General features: G+C 39.0%; 2 protein-coding genes across 5 annotated transcripts; both read right to left on the bottom strand.

Moving 5' to 3' along the window:
- Positions 1 to 180: 180 nt before the first annotated feature.
- Positions 181 to 7318, bottom strand: LOC102701162. The gene is made up of 5 exons (XM_006652198.3): positions 7045 to 7318; positions 1587 to 1840; positions 1215 to 1426; positions 825 to 1086; positions 181 to 735 (listed from the first exon to the last, which is right to left on the bottom strand). The coding sequence occupies exons 1-5, from the start codon at positions 7088 to 7090 to the stop codon at positions 421 to 423; spliced, it is 1089 nt and encodes a 362-aa protein (XP_006652261.2). The 5' UTR covers positions 7091 to 7318; the 3' UTR covers positions 181 to 420.
- A 1789-nt stretch (positions 7319 to 9107) lies between these two features.
- On the bottom strand, positions 9108 to 14542 carry LOC102706002 (pentatricopeptide repeat-containing protein At1g62680, mitochondrial-like). Of its 4 annotated transcripts, none has more exons than XM_040522922.1 (6): positions 12724 to 14542; positions 12325 to 12461; positions 12171 to 12228; positions 10338 to 10681; positions 9617 to 9692; positions 9108 to 9530 (listed from the first exon to the last, which is right to left on the bottom strand). In XM_040522922.1, exon 1 carries the CDS (start codon positions 14507 to 14509, stop codon positions 12920 to 12922), a length of 1590 nt encoding a protein of 529 aa, XP_040378856.1. In that variant the 5' UTR covers positions 14510 to 14542; the 3' UTR covers positions 9108 to 9530; positions 9617 to 9692; positions 10338 to 10681; positions 12171 to 12228; positions 12325 to 12461; positions 12724 to 12919. The 4 variants fall into 4 exon arrangements, with proteins under 4 accessions (XP_040378856.1, XP_015691443.2, XP_040378855.1 ...); XM_015835957.2 differs by having other exon boundaries at positions 12749 to 14542; XM_040522921.1 differs by having other exon boundaries at positions 9625 to 9692; positions 12749 to 14542.
- Between the last annotated feature and the right edge of the window lie 13447 nt (positions 14543 to 27989).

The raw sequence follows: 27989 nt of genomic DNA, 5'->3' as shown, positions 1-27989 counted from the left end.
ACAGAGCACCGCGCTTTTCTCTCTTGTCGTTTCGCTCGCTGGAGCTACCGTGGACGCAACCAAAAACGTGGAAGTATATATTCACAGACCCTGCGCGATGAGCCCATGATAAAGTGCGTGAACAAGCCCAGGCAACCAGCCCAGATCAGCTATGAGCGGCCTAGATCAACCAAAAGTCCATGATAAAGTGCGTAAACTTCAAATGCGGTGTGGGAACTGGGAACGAATCAACGAATAGTCTCGTGCACAATTCCGGCCGAATTCTCAACCATCCCAAATTGGATACTCTTATTCAGTGTGAGCACGACCAGTTTCATCAACCACGCTGTCAGTGCCAGCAATATGTACTTCACGAGAAGCTAAAAGGATGGAGAAATGCACCGCAAAAGTGCAAATTGTTGAACGGAGGAGACAGTTCAATCAGGAGGCTTGAGGTGGCTGATCGACCCCGAGAACCAGCGACCTGACGATGGTGTCGGCCATCCCGTCGGCGAGAGGGAACATGTGGCCGGACGTGGGGAGCTCGTGGTAGACGACCCACGGGAGCTTCTCGCTGAGGTACCTCGACAGGCTGACCGGCACGATCAGGTCCTCGGCGCCGTGCCACAGGTGCACCTTCCCTTCGCCGCCGGCGAACGGGTCCTCAAGCTCCAGCGGGCTCCAGCTCCACTTCCCGAACCCGACCGTCATGTCGCGGTGCAGGCAAGCGTTCTCCCCCTGCTGCCTTATCTGCGGCTGCGACGGCGACGGGGACACGCAAGCAAACCGATGAGCAAACATCAGTGTCAAATGTATGCAACTGATCCACCGTGATTCTAGCTTACCATGTAGGTTCTGAAGGCGAACTTGGGCATGAGGAGCTTGTCTTCCTCAGAGAAGAGGGCGGGGTTGTAGGCGATGACGCTGGAGGCAGGGAAGAGCTTCTGGGTGTTCCACCAGTAGGTCAGCCATGGCAGGTGGTGGGAGACCCACACCGCCCACTTGTCCTGCGGGAGCTGCTGGTTCCAGGCGTGCCACGACACGTTCGACGGAAGCCCCGACCACCAGTAGTTTCCCACCGGACCAAGAAGGGCCACGCCGGCAAGCCTGCGTGCAAGAACCATGGTCAGAATTGAATTCAGGAATGAACAGTCCTGCCATAAATTTTTCAGAGAAAATGGTGGCCAGCTGAAGTAAGTACATTGATTAAGCTAGCTAGCTAGTTAGTTAGTTACCTGTGTGAGATGTGCTTGAGGCAGCTCCACATGATCTCACCGCCCATGGAGAAACCCATGAGGTAGAACTTGGGACCCAGCTGCAGGTTGTCAGCAAGCTCCTCGATGTCGAGGGCGATGCTCTTCTCCGAGCTGTCCGGGTTCGGGTCGCTCTCGGCATACCCTGGACGATCGAAGGTCAGCTGGTAAAGGCCCAGCTCTTGCGCCAGCTCCTACAGCAGTTTCAGTCCATGACGTGACCATCATCAGTTCATCACGATCGATCACAGATAACTTGTACTCTCAACATAGCGAGTGTATTCTAACCAGAAGGTTTAGGTGTTCAGTCTGATCAAAGGCGAACAAGATACATAAGTACCAATATATATTTACCTGCGAAATTGGGAGGGTGTCGTGTCTGCATGAGTCAAACCCATGAACAAAGATGATCCTGTACTTGGCCTGGTCCTTGGGGACGCCGGATTCCAGGTAGGCCAGATGCCTACCGTCCTTGAGCCGCGTTCTTGTCCCTGTAACTGGAGGGCCGCCCGGGGAGCCGCAGATCTTTGGAGGCGGAGGCTGGAGCTGCTGGTACAGCAGGACCGGCAAGAACACGGCCAGAGATAGGATGAGCTTCCTTACCATGCCTGTGAAAGTGGCGCAACGCAAGTAAACATGTCAACTGGGTGTTGGTTTGAAACTAATACACCCAATAGGGAGAAAAATATCTGATGAATGATTTTTAGTTGATTCATTTTGAGGCTTCGAATAAAGTGTACTTTTAGAGCAATTTTACGGTATTTGGGTAGGTACCATGAAGTACCAAAATTTTAATATAAAATTTGGTACCTCCGAATACTTAGGTACCAAAGAGATACCAAAATTTTACACTGATAATTTAGTACCTCGTGATACCTTCTTAATTACTGTAAAATTGCTCGTACTTTTACGTGGGTTGAAGAGATGCGTCTAGTTCTGAACTTAGGCTTTCACCTAAATTAAAGATGGTTTTATGGAGGGTTGCACGCTTAATCAAATTGCAATGACGTCTGTATTGGATGGCTTGCAGCCCAAACTCAATAAATCTTGATCCTTAATTAGTCAACTGTGTGCGCACGGCTTCTAATTAGCAAAGAGGCCCACATTATTAAATATTCTAGGAAATATCCCAACCAATTGACAGATTCTTAAATCCTACTAGAAGGATAGCAAAGTACAAATAATAGTAAGATGTTTCAAACACAATCCGTAACAATTTTCTGCTTTTGCTTTTTCTTATAAGCTTAAATTTAATTTTTTAACTTTAAATTTGAAATAGATTTTAAGTTTTTTTCATCGTAATTTATTTTTAACCTTGGTTTTATATCGTTAAGAGCATGATATAAAAGTTTTATTCATAAATTATTTTTTATTTGTAAATATACCGTTTATCTTTTATCTCTTAATAAGACAAATAATCACCTTAATGATTAACTAAAAAAATGTGCATCTGTTACCCAAGAAGAATATAAATAGCAAAGGACAAACAACGAAGATAGCATGTGAGCTCGGACTGTCAGTCTTATAGGCCATGTTCATGTATGGTCAAATCAGCTCCACATGGATTAAACAATTGATATAGGTCTGAATATTTCATACGGAGTACTACGCAACAAGAGTGCCAATTATATACTGTGAGCGTTTTTCTGCATACCACGAAGAAGGCACTGTAACAAACAAAATTAAATCTTCTTTTAATGACACATACAGAGAGTCTACTTTATGCGGATCAATAGATCATAATACTGGTCTAGCTTACGATTCTTCCGTTGAATAAAGGTCAGGTACAGAGTTATCATATAGTCAGTCCGATTATACGAAGACTTTTTTCTAGGTCCCTTCCGGTGCTCTCTACTAATAATATAATATACTATCAGTAGAATTAATTAGAGTTGTTGATTAAAAATAGTGTTTTAGTATTTTGTTAATTAATTGATTAGTAGTATTTTATAATTTATATTTTTCTACAAACAAAAAATAATACGTAAGTGATTTTTAGCAGCCTAGCAGAAGAGAAGATCATTTCTTCAGTGTGTACATTCGTGATGGCGAGGCTATGATTTGTGGCAGCCCGCAAAAGAGAAGATAATATGTATGTGACTTTTAGGCTCATAATTAAAAAGACGACAATAGCCCTCCAAATTTCTACTGGTTCTAAATTCTAATCACTGTTATTGGTAGGATAATTTAATCCCAGTCATTCGCAGGGGTGGATCTAGCATGGCGACAGTAAAGGCTTGAGCCCCCGTTAAAGCCATACCCTCATGAAGATCTCTTAAAATTTTATGACAAAGATCGAAAGGAGTTGAAACTCTATCTAACTTGTTTAATCTAACTTGTTTAGACCATTCTAATCTTATTGGCTAGAGTCGTCGCTACTCATTCAATAAAAATAGCTCAACTGTGTTGATTAAATTAGTAGAATAAACCACACAGAGGCTCAAAAAATATAATTCACAATCAACCCTCCATGCATGGATCATCCCGTTCAGTCAAAAGCACGCACCTTTTGTATCTCTACACATTTGTAAAGAAAATACATGTCACCAACATTGACAAAACTGACAGGAGCAGAAATATGTACGCATGCCTATCAAAATTTTTAAATACAGATGGCTGAAACTTTTAGATTGAAAAAATTTTTACGAGAAGTGTCACGTTAAATGTTTGATCAGATATCGGAAGGGGTTTTCGGACACAAATGAAAAAACGAATTTCACGGCTAGCCTAGAAACCGCGAGACGAATCTTTTGAGGCTAATTAATCCATCATTAGCACATGTTGGTTACTGTAGCACTTATGACTAATCATGGGCTAATTAGGCTTAAAAGATTCGTCTCAAGATTTCTTTCATAACTATGTAATTAGTTTTTTGATTTATCTATGTTTAATACTTTATTTAGATATCTAAAAATTTGATGTGATATTTTTAGAAAAATATTTTAGAAACTAAACTAGGCCTAAGATTAGCATTGCGGTCGAAAAACCCACTTGTATTGCCCTATCATTGCCAACTGCCAAGTGGGTAAAACCCGGCAACGATAGGGGTTTCTTGATCACCTACCTATTTCGCGTCTAATATGACCAAGAACTAAGGCCGTGTTCGTTTGGAGGAAGGTAAGTTAACTTACCCCGGTATGAAAAACGTAATAATAGATTAGTATATGATTAATTAATTAATGATAATTAAAAAATATAAAATAGATTAATATGATTTTTAAAACAACTTTTCTATAGAAAATTTTTGTAAAAAATACACCGTTTAGTAATTTGGAAAACATACATGTGGAAAACAAAGGGATAAGTTAACTTAGAGGGAGCAACGAACACGACCCATACTTATAGAAAGATTACTCATCAATGCCGATTTTTATTATGCACCGGCTCTGCTGAGTAGTCATCAATGTTAGTTTTTGGGTGAACTGGCACCAAAGAGAGAGCCGACCTGGTTTATGAGGGTGTACATCAATCTGTATTGATTTGTGAGTTGTTGATTTGGATTTGTGATAGGTTGGGCATTTGGAATTGTGTATTCAGCTAGCTAGGCATGCGTATGTGATTTGGACTAGCCGGCTCATTTTTTTTTTCTTCCCGTGGCTCGTCAACCTTAATATGGGCTCCCTAGACCGGCATTGATGTGTGAGGCTCATCAGTGTCCCAAATGTTGTGCTGGTTAGGTACACGTAACAGATGGGAGATAGGAGTGACCAACAGGCACTGAAGTTGTTTATTGTAGGAGTACGCGTAGATATCCAATAAAAAAGATGGAAAGATATGTGACTTTAAAATATTTGTCACAAGGGTTATAAAAAAACACTTTGCAGATTACTAGAGTCTGAAAGCATCATGACAGATAAAGACGTCTAACCATAGCACATGGACTGTAATTTATCAGCATTTAAGAAGTTTAGAGCAACTAAATAAGCAATATCAACTTGGAGTGTCATTTTCAAGCACAAGTTCATCACTTCATCCATAGTCAACTCAGTCCGTTGTCCCTACGTGCATGAGTGCATCAACATGGTCTATTCAACAAGGCGTTAATGTGCAATGGTGGTCATATTAGGGCGTCTTAGACACACACACACAAATGGCATCTTTTTCAGTTTCTTGAATAATCAACAGTTGCTGCTACGAACTTTCCGATCAAGATCTACTAGCCCAAGAACCTAGAGGTGTAGTTTGTGATCCTACTTCTGGGCAACACCTTAATTATTCAGCTCGAAGGTAACTTGAAAAGGAGAAATATTACCGTCTCTAAGATTAATGTACATCCTAGCTGAGAGAATCAAATTTTACTGTAAAATCACTCGGCTTAAAGCAATTTTCTTAACCCACAATCGAATCTTAATTTGTTTTTAAAAGGAACATTTTGAGAAAAAAAATTCTTATGTGACTATGAGTTTTCCCTCAATCCGTTTGATACCTTGAATTTTGTCTCGACCTTTATACACCGTGAGTTTTTGTTTTGATCCTCTATATCTTAATTATATGAGTTACTGTTATTTTTCTAAAATAACTATATTGCCCCTCTCACACCTTTGTACAACCTATTCAAAAATATGAATCTCAGCGTGAAACTATTTTACTTTATAATAACATCAAAAGTCCTAAAATTATTTGATGCAAATTTGAAAACAAAGTTTAAATTTTAAATCAGTCTTAAAACTAATAAATCTAGATAATATTTTCAAGGAGAAATTGAATACCAAAATTATTTTTTGTTTCAAATCTTGTTGAAAATTTTGTCCGAAATTTATCAAATTTGGTTTAGAATTTATTTAAAATTTAAACTTAAGTTCTCCAATTTAGTCAAATAATTCTATTGTATTTGTTTTATACAGATAAATCTATTATTTCTACTGAGAGTTATGGTTGTTCTTAGTAAGGCCCCGTATAGATCCTAAAAATTTTTGGGGAAGGATCACATCGATACGTATGACCACATATTTAAAGTATTAAACGTAGTCTAATTATAAAATAAATTTCAGATTTTTCCTAAAAACCACGAGACGAATCTTTTGAGTCTAATTAATCCATCGTTAGCATATATTGGTTATTGTAGCATTTTGGCTAATCATATCCTAATTAGGCTCAAAAGATTCATCTAACGATTTTCTCTATAACTGTGTAATTAATTTTAATATTTACCTATATTTAATGCCTTATTTGATTGTAGAAAGATTCGAGGTGATGTTTTTGGAAAAGTTTTTTTAGCCTAAGCTAGCAAACAAGTATTCGAGAGTATTCGAGAGGGGTAATATGGGCATATGCAACTCTCGGTTAACTCACTTATGGGTATAAAAAGGATTAAATCGAAAACGCTGGGATATTTAGGGGATGAGACCAAATTTAGGAGTAAATAAGAGATCGAGGAAAACTAATGGGCATTCGACGAATTTTCTCAATTTTAGGAACCGAACGTACAGAGTTAGCTCTCCAGAATAAAGAAAAGCACACTTTGAGCACAGGCGCACAGTAACGAGATAAAAACAAAGCCCAGAACAAAAAGGCGAGACACTTTGAGCAGAAGAACATGTCTAAATACAAAAATAGGCTTCCTAAACTCAGAATACCCCCGCTCTAACAACTCTTGGCCGACTATCTCGAGCAAACTCAGTTCGTGGCTGGCACCAACAGATGGCTGGAACTAATGCTTTGTCACCGAGCAAACTCGCAAAATCACACCGTGATAAACTAATAATCATAGCGGAACAAGAACAGGTCCGAGCAGAGCAGCGACCGGCCGCCCAGACGTGACGAGCCTAAGGAGGAAGACACATACAGAGAGAGAGAGAGAGGGTGCACGTACCGCCGGAGGACGCCGGGGCCGGCCGCGGAGCGCCGGACGCAGCCATGGATCGATCGATGGACGGCACGCACAGCCCCTGCAGCAGGCTGCGGAGCGGCTGGTTAGCTCGGTCTCTCGGTGAGAGGAGCGTGACTACGCGAGGGCGTGGGAGAAGGGGAGGAGGAGGGCGGAGCCAGGTGCAACAACGGCGAGTCACCCCGAGCGGGCAGGCGCCGCCGCGGCTTGGCTTTATAAACGGCCCGTTCTGTGCCGACCAGCACCACGGCCACGCTGTGGTGTGCAAAACTGCAAGCCCAGCAAAGCACAGACTCGCTGCGACATGGCCCCAGAAAAATCGCGTGGGGGACCCGGTGGCGTTAATGCCGAGAAGTCATCCTCTCTCTGCTGGGCACATGAGAAAGATGGGTGGCAGAAGCAAACAAGCAACTCGGCGATGGCGACGGCGTCAGCACCAGGTATGTATCGACGGCATTGTTGCGGAAAATCGGTGTTTCACTTTTAAGCGTTTTGTGCTTGTATTCATGTGGTTGTGTGAGTCAAATCACCCGCGTGGCCAATCTGATAGGCCTGCCTCTGCGTCGGCTATTAACGCTGAGTCAACTGCGTCGGCTATATAGAGTGTACGATATAGCTCACGCTTAGGGGTGGATAACAAGCCAGCTCGGCTCGGCTCGACTCGACTTGGTTCGGTCTGGCTCAGCTCGTTATCGTAACGAGCTAAAAACCCATCTCGGCTCGGCTCGGCTCGTTAGAAAACTCGAGCTGGCTTGTTAGGCTCGCGAGCCGTGCATGAAAAGTTAACTTAAACAATTTTTCAATAGATTATACAAGTAAATTTTCAGTTCAAATATGCAAATCATATGAAATTATATCTAAATATTAAAGTTTGAACCAACAAATCACATGGCGAACCTATAAAGTATTGAACATATGCTTTTCAGGGTGGAATCAATGAATGCCGGCGAATCATGTATCTTTGATCTAACTCGTTGGGCTCGCGAGCAGCTCACGAGCCAGCTCGAGCTGGCTTGTTATCTCTAACGAGCTAAAATGCTAGCTCGGCTCGTTAGAAAAATAAAACGAGCCGAGCCGAGTTTGTTACGAGTCGAGCGAGTTAACGAGCCACGAGCTTTCTGTCCACCCCTACTCACGCCCCTTGTCATCTACGAGCAGCAACGGCCATGACGATGCCGTTGGCAACCGAAAGGAGCAGGTGGGCGGCCATGGGAAGTTCGTGGCAGACGACACCACAAGGGCTCAGAGCAAGTTCAATAGTATAGCCAACTACTAGCTCCAATTCATCTATAGTCAATCTAATAGTCAATTCATACAATACTTACCTATAAACATTAGTACATGGTCCCATATGTCATACACACACTCTATCTTGGAGTCCGTGTGCAGCTAGCTGACTATAAATTAGTAGCCCACCTCTCTTCTATCTTCATTCTTATCTCTTTAAAATATGTTTATAGCCTGCTATTGTTCCTGCTCTAAGCAAGTTTGGTGACCAAGCTGTTGTTTAATTTTCTCAACTAGGAATGTAGTAGTAGTAGCTGTAGTTGTAGTTGTGCCTGTACCAAGGAGGTATTGGCATGTTGTATGATCGTATCTGCAGGAGCTGGATGCTTTGGAGCAGTGGATGGTGATGACCTCCTACTTGGAGATCTCCTTTGGGTTTTGGGATGCCCGGCTAAAGGTTGCCCACTTGTCCTGGCCTCCTGGGGATGTCGTGACCGGGGAATCGCCCGGCGAGCTGGGAAGGATCTTGGAAGAAGCCAACGGCACGATTTGATCGTACAAAAGTGTAATAGTTAATAAACTAAGATCTGATACGTATTCTTTTTTAAGGGGGCACCTGTTACGAATTAATTGGAGATAGTACGAAGTACTAATTGTACTGAATTACATTTTTAGACGGAGCTGACAAATCTCTCAGGGCCATAGGCCAATACTATTTCTGCAGTTTCGAGTGGTTCGATAGCGATCGTTATCTCAAGTATAAACGAGTGGATTAGCTTTCTAAGCTTTTCATGAAAAGTATATAAAAGAGGATCGTAATCGTGAAGCTCTCCGAGGGAGAAAAACATAATGGAAAGCTTGTAAAGGCGAAAGAAAGAAAAAGAAAAAGAAATCAGAAGTGAAACAAAGCAAGAAAGCAACACAACAATTCGCATCCAAAACAAAACGATTGCTCACCCATCCAGACAAGAAGGTCATACCAAAACAGATCAAATCCTCTGAAGGGCATAGCACGCGCAGAAACTGCCAGGCGAAGACGAACAGTGGCCATGCTCACTTGTGGAATGTGGGGGACCTTTGGTTGATCTAGGCCGCTCATAGCTGATCGGATGGCTGAGATTCTTATGCCAGACACTGTGACGGGGAAAGTGAAATAAGTCCACCTACCAGCGCAACGGGCCGGGCGGGCCACGGCACTCTCGACCGCAACCGCCAGGCACAAAGCCCGGCCCACAAATGTCTCACTGCAGTTGTTTAAATTTAGTCCTGTCATTATCCAAGCAGCAATACGTACACGCATACATTCATACCGATAATGATGTTAACATACATTCATACCGACAATGATGTTATTGGGTAGAGGCAAAGTTGAGGTTGATTTATGCATGCTCTTGTCTCTTGTGAATCTGCAATTAACGAGGATCAGTAGTAGTTGAACTCCATTAAGCTCTACTTCACCTTGGCAGCTTGCAATGAAGTACAATCTTTACTGACCAAAAAGGATACTTAAATTTACTACAAGATATAAGTAAATTCAGGCATTGAGAAACTATTCGGTGACAAGAAGAAAAGTTGCGTGAAGATACAACTGCTCTTCTTTTTTCTGGATTTACACATTACCAGAGCCATTGGCAAACTCCTGCGTTAATTAACAGCTTCCGACAAATTCTTGACAACACAGCTAAAGGTAATGAGGTACGACAAATGCAAACACAATGGCTTTTAGTGTAAGTGGAAAACATGGAAAATCAAACATAATGAAAGCATAATACAGGTCATTTTCAGTTCTTTAACCACGTCATTCCGGCCATCTCTGAAAAGTTTCTAGAAGAAACCATATAACTTCAAGTTCAACTGTTTTGGAAGGCTAAAAACCTCTTCTGCAATCACATTATTGGAACTGAGCAATGCGACACAGTATTCTCTCCGTTTCACAACGTAAAACTTTCTAACGTTGCGTAGATTCGTATGGATGCTAATGAATCTAGACATATATATAAATTATATACATTCATCAATTAATGTAATTAGATAAGAGTAGAAAGTCTTACAATATGAAATGAAGGTAGTACGATATAAAGCACAATACAGTACATCTGGAATCTTTCGCTCTTTCTCCATCACCTTTCGTTCCCCTGAATGGTGGTATTCATCTCGTGATAGCAATGTGGATAACTTTGCTGTCATTTTGCACTCTCTGTATTTCTTTTGTCTGCCATTGAAACAAAGTGTCTCCAGTAGTCACACCATTTATTTTTCTTCCCTAATTGGTGGAGTCAATGGTCACCATCCAGTACCAGGTTCCAAAATGTTGCCATTGAATCATAAATTCTGTTGGCTACAAGAAGGAAGCAAGTTTGCTAGTTCCATACTTTAGTCTTATATACTAGTCCCCCTGTTCCAAAATGTAGAAACAAAGCACTAAATGTGACACATTCTAATACTATGAATATGGATAAGAAACATACTTAGATTCATAGTACCAGAATGTGTTACATCCAGTACCAGGTTTCTTTATTTTGGAATGGAGGTAGTATTTTCAATATTTCAGTATAAAGAATAAAGTGTTGTTTTGGTATGATTTCCAAAATGAAAATGAGAAATCTAACAATATCTAATAAAAAAAATCTAAATGTGTAAAGTAAGTATATCATTTACAAATATTCACAACATGGAGCAAGAACATATGAACAATCAAACAAACCTATACCTTGCCAAGATTTACCATCACATGTCGTGTTGCATCATTGGCATTAGGATCTCTGTTAGATTGTTAGGTACATTTTACATTCTGTCTGAACCTGAATACTGGTGCTGGTCTCTGAAAAACAAAAGCATGGCATGTCCCTTGCTGCCACCAGCAACTCATAGAGTAGAGGCATGGAATGCATTTACTGACTGTGGCAAGAGGTTTTTAAAATAGAAAGCAGCACTCTTTAACTTGGAAAGGGAATTTTCCAAAGCAGTGTTACAGTATTAAGGTATACAAACATGGTCAGATCAAGTGAGCTTTAGAGAAGTTTTTGAGGGATATGTGGAAGACATCCTACATAACTAAAACCTTTGTGTTCCAAATCATGAAATGCCGACCTAACCAAATATGCTTTAGTTTCCACTGCAGTCATTCAATGGATGTGATTTGTGATCGTGTGCATAAAGAAATGATCTTTTATGCTGGAGTGGTCAAGACCTTGTACATAACACCTGTTCTTAGACACCCTTCAAAACTTATTAAACCTTCCAGTGGGAAGGTACCGAACAGGGTTCAAATCCTGGTATCGCACCAACATTACACGCTGGTTCCCCAAAGACGTGTAAGAATTGTCCTATTAAGGGTGGGCCGTCATGTATGGGGCAGGGCATCAAAAGGATGGGTTATGGCCCAATCCATAGGGAGCGGCTCCCAGTGTAGGGGGGCACCGGCTTCCTTGACCTTTCTCGGCCCTAGTTTTGGGTGCTTCTAGTTGACATACCTTGGGGGAGGTCTTTCTCTTGGGGATGCGTTCTTTTATACGAAAAAAATACTTCATAATAAAAAAATAAATTTACTTGATCAATGCCAGAGTTTCAGTAGCTAGTTTCCATGCTTAGGTCTTCCCTAAGCCTATTATGTTGTAAAAGTGTTATCACATATTTTTTTTCTTTGCGTATTTGAAGGAACAATGCAGTAACGGAATCAGCCATATAACACTGAAAACACTATAAATAAAGGCAATAATACTGCAGCGAGATACAAGTACTAATGACCTTGCAATCTTTTTGTGTGTGGTACCATCACAAGGTGATACAACACATACTGTATTAATTAAACAATTCAAAAACAATCCTTAGCTCATGATTTTCTTCTACAAGAACATAATTGGAGAAAGCCATGAAGATTGTACCTCATTGGTTAAATACTACTTCAACATTGTGGAGGAAGTTCGTTGTCCTTTCCTGTTACTGGAAACATAAAGAAAGTTAGTGAATGGCACATGAAAATGTCAAACATGAAGCCCAGTTCCAAAAGCTAACTAAAAGTCATATTGCAGTTAGTACCTCTAGAGAATCCTGAGTTGTGTTGAGGAATGTTGGCAAGTCAACACTGCATATTGCAAACGGTATGAGAGTGCATAATGATGCCAGCACCATAATTCATTTGAAGAATAAGATTGACTGACTTCTCCTTCGATATTCTACAATGAATAAATGTTAATTCCAGCTGAAAAGGTGTTTACAAAAGGAGCAGAGGGGCAATCTTCAGAAGCTATTCCAAACATCTAGCAAACCAAATAATAATAAAACAAAATTCAATTGTCCTCGAGATCCTAGATTCCTTAACAAAGGTGACACTTAAAAAACGATTGCGCCTAGTGCAGAGTTGTGCCATTGATGCAGTAATTGAATATACGATATTCTGAAAACAAACACACAAAAAGAAATTAGCAATGACAGTACCTTCACAAGGAAAGGGTAAACTTACAAGATCGTGTTCATTATGGAAGCTGAACTGAAGATTGGATGCTTCAAGCGTACAAGCTTGCTTAGCCTGGCAACAAAAGAAACCAACCATAAACTTTGTTGATGTCCTCAAGTACCATGCACAAGAAGTTGGCTGCCCTCAATTAGCATACTCTCAACAAGGCTAACACTTTCAGCAAACTTCCCACATCTGTGAAAACTTCCCACATCTGTGGAAGTATCGGAGTAAGCATGTCATACTGATGGCATCAAGGTTTATCCCTTCTACATTCATACGATAGAGAACAATATGGATAACTGAAGCATTCTGCTGCCTGCAGGCTGCAGAGAGGATAGTGTTGAAGGAGACCGAATCATAGAGAACACCAGTAGAGCTAAAATAGTCCAACATCTGCAATGCCCTCTGAAGATCCAGCTCCATACAGAATCCTTTCAGTATTGTGTTACATGTTGAAGTAGATGGTAAAAGTCCTCTCTCCATCATTCCACTAACCAAAGATAATGCTTTCTTAACCTGGCCATCACAGCATAAGCTATGGAGGTATATATTCCAAGTGACAATATCAACAAGATTGCCCCTGTTACATACCATTCGTACAAAATTCTGACAGGTCTTGACATGCCCAGCTTTCAGAAAGCCAGCAGCCAGAGAAGAAATGGTGAAATAGTCAGGGATCAAACCTGTCTCCTCCATCACATCGATGATCACACGAGCTTCCAAAATTTTATCTTCACAGCAGAGTGCATGGAGTAGCACATTGCATATGGTGCTATCAAGACAACAGCCTCTTTTGCATGCCATCCTGAAAATATGCATCGCATCATCAGTCTTCCCATCTTTACAGAGGAAATTCACAACTACAGTATATGTTACAACAGACGGTTTGCACCCTTCATTGCACATCATCTCCAATACTCTGTATGCTTCAGCCAACATCTTCTCTTTGCAGAATCCAAAAACCAATGCTGTATATGAATACACGTTTAGAGGGAGTCCTCTCTTCTTCAAGTTACAGAACAGAACCAACGCCTTGTTGCTGCAACCCGATTTACACAGGCCAAACAGAATTTGGTTGTACATATAGACATCTGGCACAAACTTTCTATTTACAAGCACCATGAAAACCTCATATGCAGTCTCAGCTCCACCACTTTTCAATAGAATCGAGACAATGGCATTGGCAGTAGGGAGAGTCGGCAAGTAACACAGCCTGAGCATTAGGTCGAACACCTTCAGAGCAAGGTCAAAGTTAGAGCCACTGACAGCTTTCTTGATTACTCTATCCACCGTGGTGAACGAGGGCACAAATCCGCAGCCCGACCACATCTCTTCAAGCACCTCGTGCGCGGCGTCGAGCTGGCCTAGCCAGAGCAGCCCGTTGAAGGCGGTATTGAAGGTCAGGGCGTTGGGCGCCGGGCCGACGGAGCGCATGTGCGATATCACGGCGGCGATGTGTTCCGCGGTGGCTCGCCCGGACCGGAGGTAGGCGTGGAGGAGGGCGTTGTAGTCTGGGGCGGCGGGCGCGGGCCGGAGGCGGGCGAGCGCGTCGAGCGCCGCGGCGAGGTCCCCCTCCGCCGCCGATGCCCGCATGCGGCTACGAAGGAGCGCGGCATCCGCGGGGCCGTGGGACTCGGGTTCAAGGTCGAGGTCGGAGTCGGAGGTGGAAATGGAAATGGAAGCGTCGGCCGGGGGCGCGGCGAGGGCGGACACGAAACTGAGAGGGCGGAAGCCTAGGCGGACGCGGCGGCACGGGGAGAGCATAGGATGGGTGGCTCTACCGGCTACGGTGTTAGGTCAGCGAGGAAGACCGGGAGGCCGGAGGCGGAGGAGGTGGTGGTCGGGCGCCGCCGCCGTCGGCTCTGACGGCGCTTGGCCGGAGGGTCTTACGGTTGAAGGCGATAGCCATGTGTGGTTGAGGACTTAAAAGGCCCGGCCTGTTTTGATGAAGGCGAGATTAGGCCCATGAACCGTTTATGTAGGTTTAAATTAGAGAAGCTGGATAATCCCGTCTAAAGTCCAGAAGAGAGTGTGGGCTTTTCATTTTTCTCTTCGAAGTTCGAACGCAGAGTGGGCCTTTCCTTTTTTTTTTTTCCGAATGCACCTGAACTTTTCACTCTATTTCCTAGTAAGAAATTTGCCGGTTCTTAAACTTATGGTGCGGTACCACTTAGGTCCATAAACTTAGAAAATATATGTTTAGGTCCATGAACTTGTTTTAATGTACCATCCAGGTCCATGAACTTGTTCTAACTGTATCATCCAGTTCCATGAACTCATTTTAATGTACCATCCAGATCCATGATTTTAGACGTTAAACCGAGTTCATGGATCTAAACGTGTATTTTTCTAAGTTCATGGACCTAAGTGATACCGCGCCACAAATTTAAGAACCGGGCATGTACTTTACTCTTTTAAAAATAATAGACTTGCTAATGGGTTGGGTTTCAACTTGAGTTAAGCTTTGGGTGGGTGGAAATGGGTTAACGTAGATAGTATGTTGGAATGGCTTTGATATGCGTTCTTTTATTAGATGAACAATGAACGTTTATTTAATTATTGGGATAGTTATTTCGTGCTATAAACAATGAAATTGACTATTAAAAAATTAAAATTCTGCATTAAAATGTAATATGATTATCTTCTTATATAGAAACTTTCTGCAAAAAATACCATTAAACAGTTTGGAAAGCGTATACGCAAAAATCTGAGGAACAGATTGTCTAAAAGAACACAACCCTGGACGTTTGGGTTAGCTTGGGTGAGTTAGAAAGTTTTGGGTATAAAATGGATTCAATCACGGATTCCCACCGGTAATGGGTTGGGTCTCACCGTAAAAATTTCACTTCACGGTTTCATAGGCTAACCTATTACTTAAATGTTGCATCCAAGTGATCAATAGGAGTTAATCTAATTTATAGAGATAAAACGAATTACTCTCAATGGAGGTTTCAAATCACTTCCATACTTTAGATAATTGTGTACACCAAGTTTCATCACTAAGAACTCAACTCTTCTCTCATCATAAATTCTCTGTCACATCACCATTTTTACCTATACGACATGTCATTTGATAAAATTGAAACATCTATAAAGCCCACACTAAAACTGGTCTTAGAGAGCACTAGTTGAACGGGTGAGAGGGTGGTGGGACTGCCACACGCACGTGAGACTTGGCTTGTTCGTAACTATAGACTAATTAATCCTCATTCGCATTTTATTTGATCGGCGCTTTTGATTAGAGTCAGCATACGTACAAAGCAGATTTTCAGGTTGTCTTTTCGTTTTATGTACCAAGAGTTGATGTTTTGCTTATTACAAAACAACCATTTTTCTCTCTCCTATTGTCTCTCTTCTATGTCAGTGAGCATGCAACGATAGAGTCAACAGATCCCTTTCTGCATGCTCCTATATAAACTCCCTTTATTATGTTGGTATATTTGGGCCGATAGGATTAATGGTGTATTGACCATCATTTAACTCAACTAGTAGGAGTGTCCTTGAGCACGTGCGAGTTGAGAGAACTGCACAAGGATCTTGAAAATTAGGTCTCGAAATTACGTGTCTTAATTTAATTAAGCAAATATGTTCCGATATATTTAGGATCTTCTTTCATTGTGTTTTCTGAATTCCTTTCTTTCTGATCTAGTGAATCAGCTAGCACAATCATTTTCTCGACTCCAATGTTCTTTTTATAGTAATCATGGTTATTTTAAAGGGTTATAATTCGTGACTTCGATGTGAATGTGCGTTCCAAGTAATAAGGATTCCGATTTTCCATTTAGTAAGGAAAATGAAATTGTTGCAAGAATTGTTCTTCTACTTATCTACATATTTAGTTAGGTGAACTTCTTTGACATAGCTCTAGTTCTTATTGGTTGTGAATAAATCATGCTCGTTTAATAGCAGGATATATATATAAAGAAATATGAGTATTAGCTACATTGATGACATCTTTGTTGATGTGGTTAATTGGAGCACTACCGGGTGCGATGCAGATTAAGAAAATGGTTGTAGCTAGAGTCATGTTCCAATAATCGTAAAAATATAGATATAGTCCGTGCATGTCTATTGGGTTGGCTACTGTTTTTATATTTTAAAGATAAGACCTCATTGTATATTTGGCAAGTAGCCTCTAAATTACTAAGATAGAGATATACTTTTCTACCAATAAACTCATGTTGGGTTTTTTTTGTTTGTTTCCGCAACCATATCTAGTGGGTAGAATGCCCTTATACCCTTATTTAACCTCTAGTTTAGCTAGTTTATAAGAAACATTGGCATACTGATTTTTTTAAAAAGAAAGGTGGTCCAGGTGGATAACTACTTGTCTGACATGTAACATAGAAACCATTAAAATTGTCAAAGTTGTACCAAATTAGTTCATAAGATCCTTTGGCATCTGCAACATCCTTTTTCCTTTTTTCTGAATTCCATTATTGGAAAAAGAAAACAGATGTGAGAACCAAACTCGATCAAGAATGACAACTCGATCCACGGGGGAAATGTTTCCTTTTGGTACGAAACCACTTGGAGATTGAATGCATGTATTAATGTATAACAGTCTTGTCTTACTGGAACTAGAAAGATACATGTCCAGATCACACTGTATAGTACAGAAATTAGGCCCAGGGTTTCTTTTATAATGATTAAAAGATAAACTAACAACACATCACCGTCCTTTTCCATTTGTTCTAACGAGACAGCCTCTTCTTAATTAATCCGAGCGAAGAATATTCTCCATTTAGCAACATATAGACAGTAGTTGAGATGATTTTTTTCGCCAAAATTAGTACAAACCGACTATTTCGCAACTGCACCTTTAGCTTCATTTCTTCTTCACAACTATAATAATGTACTATATTTGACTATTTGGGCCAATCTATTTGAGGAATTATTCTTATTTTCTTCTGGTAATTCCATCAAAGCCTTTTCCATTAGAGGAACAGGCGAGCATTAATACTAATAATCTTCAAAGTTAGCACGCGTGCCCTGAAAAATATATAAACCAAAAGTGCACAGGAGCACAAGCTCCAAACAAATAAGATAACAGGGCACTAGAGGTATATATATAATAGTAGAGTTATAGGTGTTCGACTATACTCATCAGTGTTTAAATTCCGATGTTTATAATTACCCATATGCAAGTGTGTTTTATTAAAAATTTAGCGTTGCTCACGGATTTATAGTTGGCCTTCTACATGTCTTGAGTATTTTAAAAAGGGAGCACCGGTGAGAAGTGAATCTACTGCCAACTCTCCTAAATCATGACACGTTGAGCTATTTGGGATGATTGTTTGACTTTTTTAAAAAAGTCAAACGATATATTTACAAATAAAAAATAATTTATCAATAAAAGTTATATATATATAATCTTAGCGGTCTAAAAGTCAAGGCTAAAAACTAAACTTTGGTGAAAAAAATTTCAACATCAACTCTAAATTTAAGATTGAAAATTTAAATTTTGGCTTATAAGGATAAGCAGAAGTGAAAAGACCAGGTGATTTTTTGTCAACCAAATGTATGGTAGAGGAAAAAAATAATCATGTAATCATACCTAGAGTTCTCAATCGTGATAATTCCTGCATGTTAATAAAAAAACTTGATAAGCAAAATCCCCTAACTAATTTTAAAATTAATCTCTAAAATTTCGAATAGATTTTTCTTTTTGCAATGTCCTGATGTGATTTTTAATACCGTAACCACGTATGGCTAGTGTGATTAAAAATAAAAAAATAGATGCGATGGTGTGCTTAGCGTGTTGCCGAACATATATTCCTTAGAGCACAAAACATTGTATTCTGGAAGCGGCCCTAACTCATTAGTATTTTATTTAATCAAACTTTTACACATACATAAAGGAGTTATCTTTTCTAAAACAAAAAAGAGGACAGTAGTGTTTTCTTTTCTTTTAGGACTTTCCAGGTTTCCCTAACTTGGCAGGAGTAGTATATTTATTATTAATTAAACTTAGAACATAACATTCCTGAATTATTTGTCAAAGTAATTTAAAATTGGTAGTTATTCCCATGCAACAAAATTCCTTTCAAAGAATGCTAAGAGTCATTTCTGAGACGTTATCAGCATAGCAACCGTGTTTTTCTTTCCCCTCCTATCTCCTCCATGCTATTATATATATATATATATATATATATATATATATATATATATATATATATATATATATATATATATTTTGGTGTGGGATGGAGAGAGAGGTTTCTAATAAACGCCTTTTACATGCTCTTAGAGATCAATCATAATAGAATTATAAGTAGTCATGATTGTCTTCCTTTGCTCAGGTAGGACAGATCAAATCAGGAGTGTAAGACCAAATTAAGATTGGAGAGGCAAAAGATTAAAGATGGCAAAGAACATGTGCTTGATGCAAGTTGGCCCAGCATTTATGGAAACAAAAGAACACTTAGCTTAATTTGCCTAATGAAAAGCGCACAGTTGAAGATCTCTCAGGTTTAATTCTCTGCAAGTTACTTTGGTGATTGAGGTTAAACTACATATACCCACCTGTTTGGCCGTTCCAACATGCGGCTATTTAATTTTATGCCGTAGTGGAAAGAGACCAGCCCACTTTATTTAGTTTTACACTTTATTTTCACCTCTTGCTTGGCACTTGGGAATTGGGATAACCTCACAATTGTCACGAGAATATGTACTGTCATACCAAAGAATTAATAGCGAGATTTGCTTTAGTCCAATAAAAAGCAACAAAAAGTATCTCGAGGTACCGGTACCTCGTGGTACCAAATCGCTTCTGATCGTTAGATTTAACAGTGCATATCTTACTCAGCTAGATTCAATGATGAAAAACGATTTGGTACCTTAAGGTATCGATACCTCGACGTACTTTTTATTGGACCGGAGCAAATCTCATTAATAGCAAGTCCATCTTAGTGCAGTGCTGTTTATAGAAGGTTGGTCGATCTTTACACGACATTATCAATGTAATGGCAATTAAATATTTTTGTCGAGAATGTCCAACGAATCCCAAGTTGAAACTTGAAAAACTTTGATATGACATGAATGCAGCGGTGTCATCTGTCACAATGCAGCAGGTGCATTTGTGCACCAAGGAATAAGGTGTGGTCGTTCCACAAGCTCGAACAAATGATGGTTAATTGAGAGAGCAATTTTACAATCTGAGAAGCTACTGAGAGGTATAAAAATTTTAGTGCAAAGGTACTAAAAGATATCAAATTTAAAGGTACTAGGAGATACTAAATTTTATACTAAAATTTTAGTATTTCTTGGTACCTACTTAAGTATTATAAAATTCCTCTAATTGAGAAGAGAGGGTAAAAAAATCACTGATCTATTTGTAAATAATTATGTAGATCCTTTTCTATAACTTTTTTGTAAATAGGTCATCGACGACAATAACATTGGTGATGTCATTCTTCATATCAATGACTTATTGTTGCCGTCATCATCTTTGGCATCGAGACATTACACCTTGGTGCCAATGACAATGATACTGAGCAAAAAAAAAAGTCTATTTTTGGTTGAAGTAATTATTTATCCCGTGTCATTTGATCGATCCTCAGCCACCAAAACGTACGGCATCCCATGGCCTTATTGTTCCTAGGTTGGCATACAGTGTATTCTAAAGTGATTTGAAATTGTCAAGTTGATACGCCACAGAGATTTCACGCGTCAAGCAAATTAGCATAATTGAGCTGGCTAAGTAGGCATGCAGCCATCTTTGACTTGAGTACTTGACATACAGATTCACCGACCATAACCAGATCAAGTTGAAGTACCCCAAACTTAAGAGGGAAAACTGAACCCCGAACTTTGACCGGCTTTGAGTTAACGGGGTGAGAGAGAAACCACAGTACTTCATATTCTTATTAATGATACCATTGACTTTTAGGATTATGTTTAACCATTCGTCTTATTTAAAATTTATATCCAAATATGCAAAATTATAATGCATACTTAAAGTTTCTATAATAATAAATCATATTATAACAAAATAATTAATAATTATATAATTTTTTAAATAAGACGAATGGTTAAACATGGACCTAAAAGTCAACGGCGTCATATAAAAAAATATGGAGGGAGTATATTATATATGAATATTAGATTCTACTATCAGGTCAGGTGTAGTTACTCCATTCACGTCTAAGATATATAAACACCTACATATATGTTTTGGCTCTCACCCAGCGAAAAACACATACAATGTTAAATCACATACAAATGAGGCAAATATATATGTAGTATGTGCTTTCCACTGAATGAGAGCAGAAATAGAGATATTTCTGTACCTTAGACATAACATAGTTAGATTTAAGAGCAATTTTCTCATCCTTAAGAAGGCACCATGAGGTACCACTGTTTTCTATATAAAATTTGGTACCTCTTGTTATCTTAAGTACTAGAAGTTACCAAATTTTATATAGAACTTGACTTTTAGGAGTACGTTTGACCATTCGTCTTATTCAAAATTTATATCCAAATATACAAAATTATAATGCATACTTAAAGTTCCTATAATAATAAATCATATTATAACAAAATAATTAATAATTATATAATTTTTTAAATAAGACGAATGGTTAAACATGGACCTAAAAGTCAACGGCGTCATATAAAAAAATATGGAGGAAGTATATTATATAGGAATATTAGATTCTACTATCAGGTGTAGTTACTCCATTCACGTCTATGATATATAAACACCTACATATATGTTTTAGCTCTCACCCAGCGAAAAACACATACAATGTTAAATCACATACGAATGAGGCAACTATATATGTAGTATGTGCTTTCTACTGAATGAGAGCAGAAATAGAGATATTTCTGCACCTTAGACATAACATAGTTAGATTTAAAAGCAATTTTCTCATCCTTAAGAAGGTACCATGAGGTACCACTGTTTTCTATATAAAATTTGGTACCTTCTAGTTTTAAGTACTAGAAGGTACCAAATTTTATATAGAAAACAGTGGTACCTCATGGTACCTCCTCAAGGATGGAAAAATGCTCTAGATTTAAAAATACTCTAACTTGCTTGGTATTTTAACTCTATCTCCTATATCTGCGTGGTGCTCTCTCTCAATTTGTTCGATCCTCGTTCCATCAATACCTTCCACTCCAATCGCCCTAAGGAACGGGATCTTCATAATCTTCTTGCCGTGCACATCAATAGGTACCAAATATTACTCATCAATTAACTAGCAAAGGTTATAATTATTTTCCATTAATAGCATTAGACTATAAACTCTCCATTTGGTATACAGTTTCCATAATAGTGTCCATGTGACATAGGCATGCATGATATATGTTAGCATTGGAAGAGCACTTAGCAGCTCAACAATATGCCTACGGAAAGGCTAGGTGTCTGCCGATATGGATGCAAATACATCTTGGCATAAGCTATTTGTGGCAAATAGCAACTTATTACATAGTTCATGTGTCACTTCGCATAGCCCTTCATACTATGATCTCTTATGGAGTCAAGGGAGAAATGACATCAAATGTTTTCACCCTCTTTAATTTCATCCATTCCTATTTCCAAAAAGGTGGCTCATGACAATATGTGTTTCCTTGTTGCGATATGGTAGCAACGAGGATGCATTTCATAGCTCATCCATAGCCCCCTACCCCCAACCCCCTCAAAGCAATCTGGTAGCCCTTTTAAATTGATTTTTTGTCTTGTTCAATTCTCTGATTACTATTTTTCTTTATAAGGTTTAGTTTTTTGGGGGTATTTTTTTTATTTAAACATTTGGCTTCTAATCCTTTGTCTATCATCTTTTGCTTTCAATATTATTTCCCTGTCATGTTTCTATTTTGTATTGTTCTATTATTTTTATATTACTTTTATCGCCCGTGTTTATTTTTTTTAGAGTTATATTTTCTTTGCGGAGTAGGGAATGGAGAAGCCGCATAATATAGCTTTGATCCCATAGACCACGCCTCATAATATAGTACAGTTCTAGCACCCATCTTTACTTTTTGTGCAGCTTTGTACTATAGTCACACCCTTACACATATACTGATATAATAAGGTATTGCATTATTTGATCCGTAGGATCGTTTGAACCAATAGATCACGTCATAAGTTGGATATCTGATTTAATGTGAAGTTTTAAAATTGATGCAGTAACTGTTGGACCTTCCAAGAAAATAGTATTGTAAATGGTAATAATATTGAATCTTCCGAGTGATGCATTTTAATATCAAGTACCGACTCCCTACTTCTAACCCTAAGGATTGTTATGTGGCAGAAAATTCAAACAAAGCTTAACCTAAATTCCACATGTATTATGTATATGTGGAGCATTGCATATGTGCGATCAGCCGATGACTAGTTGTATTCTCACTCTATCCCCCCCAAAGGATCATGACAAATATGTGCACACCAGGCTCTATCCGCACCCCCACACAACAAATAACAGATAGGGAGGTTGCCTATTTGTGCTGGTTTTAGGGAAGACCCGACACTGATGAACCCTGTTTCTTCCAGGCAAATCTCTTGGTCATATACATTATGCTGGTTATTTAATTCAATATTTGGTACAAATTAATGGGGTCAAGCAAGCAATTATTTTATCCTTGTGTCGATTGAGCCAACTCTGTCCGTACACTAGACTCTGTCCACACCACTAGCTCCTCGATCTTATCTCTCCCTCCTACTCCTCCCTCGAGACTCTTCCCTCTCAATCTTATCTCCCTCTAGAGATCAATGCACGGCCAACGTTGCTGCTTCCAACCCACCACCAAGCCTCCTTATAGTCGACATAGTCAATCACAGTTACGCCTCTTCCTCATGGTGGCTCCCTCCCCTCCTCTCTTCCTCTAGCTCGACGCCTCTTGATGGCGCATGTCGTCGAGCTCGGGATGTTGTATTTGGCCACCACTAGCTCAGAGGCTACCATATCCGTCTTTCATGAGCTTGGTGGTGGCTAGATCCAGTAGCCACTAGTTGGGGTTTAGCTAGATCCACGATGAAGACTTTGCTTGATGGCAATAGCAGGTGGCCAGGGTTCTCCAGGCACAGTGGTGGTGGTGACAAATGGGGTGGGTGATGTTGAGCTATTTTTCAATTTTGATGTTGATTGTGTGATGTCTTCTATGTTTCTAACTTAATCTATAACATTGTTTCCTAGAGGTGGGAATATTAATCTATTTTTATGTGGATTATACAATGTCTTGTGTCTTTCTGATCTTGGATGTTGATGGATGTCTTGTATGTTTTTTATTTGATCCGATACATCATTCTTGGATGTTGACGGGGTTCTTGGGGGTGGGGTAGGGGAGCGGTTGAGCTTGATTCAAGAGCCAATGTGTTGAGCCGAATGTTTTTTTTTACTCTTGTAAACTTATTAGTGTCGAGTCTCATATCTAGCACCGATGGACTGCCCTTATCGGTGCTAAGGCATTAATACTGGTTCTATACCTATCACTTATGCACACAATATATGACACCCAACACAGATAGGCAGTTTTGTGGTAGTGTTCTAAGTACGTCTAGATTTATGTCTATAAGCTTGTTTTTTTCTAGGACAAAGGGAGTATATCTCAAGTGTCTAGATAGTTAGACGTGTGTTGCCTGTATTAGCTGCTCCAAATCTCTAATGCACCCTTCAACAAAAGAAAATAATTTCTAATTTTTAAACTAAAGGTGTCTCTTTGGATAGCATAAATTAGTATTTTTTGGCTAGGCACTTTCCAGTGTAGGTCTCATAACATGAGGATTATTGTAATAGCAAAGAATAAGAAAGTATAATGCAAGTACAAATGAAATCTATTCATCATTAAACATACAGAGAAGCTTAATGTTCACAAAAATGTGCTTAATTTGTCTATATAAATATATAATGCCACTTATTGTTTCTTAATTTGTCTATATTTAAATATATATATAATGCCACTTATTCTTTCCATATGAGAATGGGAAACTGTTTTAAACTCTGGAGGGGACGTCTCTCGTTTATTGCATGTTATCCAAATAGTCATCAAAAAATATAAAAAAAATTATGAAGATAGATTAATATGTGATATATCACTACACAAACATACAAGTTAAAATATGAGTTCTATAATCTATAGCAAAAATAACAAATATATGATTGTGAGTATGTGTATACTATTCACAGTTTAATTTGTTATTTTTGTTATGGATTGTAGAAGTCATATTTTAATTTGCATTTTGTGTAGTGGTATATCATATATTGATCTACCTTTAGAATTTTTTTTATATTTTTAAAGACTATTTGAATAGCATGCAATAGACGAGAAACCGATGAGAAGAGGTCCCCTCCAAGAGTTTAGAATCCATGCTCATATGAGAATCTATCAACAACAGCATGCTTTGTGCATGTGTATCACTACCAGACTGAGAGAACCACCTAAAATATATTTTTTTCCACGTTCCCATTTAGGCGTTGTTCGGTTAGTTGGGATTTAACCCCCAAGAGGAATCTATCCCGGGGGATAGGGTGAACCCCTCCCGTGTCACCCAATCCCTATGGGGTTTGAATTCGCAACTTTCCCCATAATCCCTTCCATAAAAATATCCGTTCGTTTTGGCATAGATTTATAAAAAATAGCTGGTTGGGGTTTTACACATTATCACATAAGATGATGGGATTTTTCCACACCACCGATGGAGAGAATTAATTCCTCGACCAAGACAATAGAAAAATCCCGGAATGGACCGGGCTAGAACCCTGACTAGGCTTAACCGAACAACAATTTTTCTGTGGGCCGGAATTTATTCCGCAGGAAATCCATGAGGTTGTGACACAATCCTGCTCAATCCCCTTTCAATCGAACAAGGCCTTATGCTAAATATGATTGTTCCTTGACCGTGCTCTGTCCATTCTATTGTCCTATGATCCTGTCGATGTTAAAACTTAATTTATACGAGTGGCCAGCGTCCTAGGATGCTCACAAGGGCTTCCTGCGCGTTCGCATGTGGTACAAATATGTGTTCATGTCAAGAAGGTTGAAAAGTCTCCCAAGCTAAGGCTACCGAGGCACAAAATTTTTTCTTCTTCTCGTAATATTTTACTCAAGAATGAGGGTCCTTTTAGAGAGCGAAGAAACACAACGAGTTATAAATAAGTGAGTAGCTTCGACCAAAATATCATGACATGTTCATGTTTTTTAGGGAAAATGATATCACATTCATCTTTTTTATCTGCTTATGCTTATAAACCAAAATTTGAATTTTCAACTTTACATTTAGAGTTGATTTTGGGGTTCTTTCATAGTATTTTATTATTCAGTATGGGCTTCTAGATCACTGAGAATATGTATATAAAAGTTTTATTTACATTATTTTTCATTTGCAAATATATCGTTTGGTTCACCCCTTATGAAAACTAAGAAAATTGAAACATGAGGAGTATATATATAGATACGAAGCAAACTATGTCATGTCAAGAAGGCTGAAAAGTCCCCAGCTTACCGAGTGTTAGCACATGCATGCTCTTATTGTATTGTCGTTTAAAACATTACCACAGTATCCAATACATATGTTATGATCAAACCTTAAATTTTAAATATATAGATGTCGATGCTTTAGATATCGACAATATATATGGGATGGCTAGCGATGCGTAAAGATCGATGGTTAGGATGAAGACACATGGTTACCCAGGTTCAGGCTCTCGACTAGCAAGATAATACCCTACTCCTGCTTGGCGATTGTATTGAATTGTGGACAGATCAACTAGAAGATAGCCGATCTGAATATGTCATGTCTCTGGCCGTGCCCATGAGGGGTGCCCTTATCCTCCTTATATAGTAGGGGATAGGGCTTACAGATAGAGTCCTAATCTGATAAAACTAAGATATATCCTAATTCGGTTACAGATCCGGTACGTGTGGCATGCAATCCAACGGTAACCAAACTCTGGTTGATACCATACAGATATAATCTACTTCCTATTCGGTACCCCTACAACTGTATGTACACATGTAGTCTATGGATAACCCTAGTACATGTATTCCACAATAGAGATATTAAAATTTGAAAAGACTTCTACTTTTATTTTTCGACAAGATATTTATTTGTGAATTGGACAAAATAGTTGCAATTTCTCATTGTTTTTATACCATTTTAGCTTATAATTTAAATTTTAATACTTAGTTTTAAATTTTATTTTGTGCCTTTTTGACTATTTTTATTTGTAGCACACAGTACTTTTAAAGGATATAAAATGTTTTTGCCACATCATTTTTGTTGCTAACTGGTAAGCTAGTTAGACGTTAACCAGCTTGTTTCTAGCAGTTCGATAGGGAGTAGGCAACTTCCTAGCTAGCATGCATGCAATTTCAAGCAAACAAAGAATATTAATGGCATTTTGATAAGCAGATATATGTAGCGCCGTACGTACGCATCGTCATCACATAAAGGAAGTTAGGTCCCGACAATTACCAAAGATTTTTCCTCAAAAACATCACGTCAAATATTTAGACACTTAAATAGATCACTAAACATAGATAAAATGAAAAAAAAAACTAATTACACAGCTACGTGAGAAATCGCGAGACAAATCTTTTGAGCATAATTAGTCCATGATTAACCATAAGTGCTACAGTAACCCACTCGCGGTTTCTAGGCGAGCCGTGAAATTCGTTTTTTCATTCGTGTTTAAAAACCCTTTCCGACATTTAGTCAAATATCTGATATGATATTCAAAAATTTTCATTCCCCAACTTAACCTCACCTTAACGAATTTTTGCAGAAGACACTGAAGCAAGTTTCAACGGCACTCTCAAAGAATGTGAGACTGAAACTGTCCTTGCTATACGGACTAATAACTGTTTCAGGCCTTTTGTTTTTGTGAATCTGCTACCTCCGGCTAGGGCATATTGGAGACGCAGATATAGGTGGCAAGAGACTTTTCTTCTTTTGAGAAATCTAGATGCCATGCCTTATTTTTTCAACAAGCTCGTAACTACGACACGAACAAATGCTCTTATATTGGCACATTTTAGAATTAATCGGGTCATTTTTCTTGTTCTAAACATTGAACTTGTTTGAGAGAGTTTCTAGCAACGGTAGATTCTCTAGAATCTTTAGAAGTTATGAGCTCTTCCAAATAATATTCAGCTTTAGATTTGTAGAATCAAAAAATAAATTAGAAGCCAGAAGCTGGAAAACCCAGCTTTTCCATATTAGAAGAAGCTGACTTGTTACCATCTTCTTCTCACAATCTTAAGGCCAGTCTTAATGCATATTTCATAGAGGTGTCATGCA

Source organism: Oryza brachyantha, chromosome 4, assembly GCF_000231095.2.
Source record: "Oryza brachyantha chromosome 4, ObraRS2, whole genome shotgun sequence".
Taxonomy (NCBI): Eukaryota; Viridiplantae; Streptophyta; class Magnoliopsida; order Poales; family Poaceae; genus Oryza; species Oryza brachyantha.
Note: the sequence above shows the minus strand (reverse complement) of the source record. Positions and strands in the feature narration are given on the sequence as shown.

Bases quoted from the DNA above. Each gene is read 5' to 3' on its own strand.
- LOC102701162 (XM_006652198.3), bottom strand. From the start codon at position 7,090: ATGGCTGCGTCCGGCGCTCCGCGGCCGGCCCCGGCGTCCTCCGGCG. The intron at 1,427-1,586 runs GTAAATATATAT...AAACTGCTGTAG, and splicing joins ACACCCTCCCAATTTCGCAG to GAGCTGGCGCAAGAGCTGGG. The intron at 736-824 runs GTAAGCTAGAAT...TCGCCGTCGCAG, and splicing joins TCGCCTTCAGAACCTACATG to CCGCAGATAAGGCAGCAGGG.
- LOC102706002 (XM_040522922.1), bottom strand. From the start codon at position 14,509: ATGCTCTCCCCGTGCCGCCGCGTCCGCCTAGGCTTCCGCCCTCTCAGT.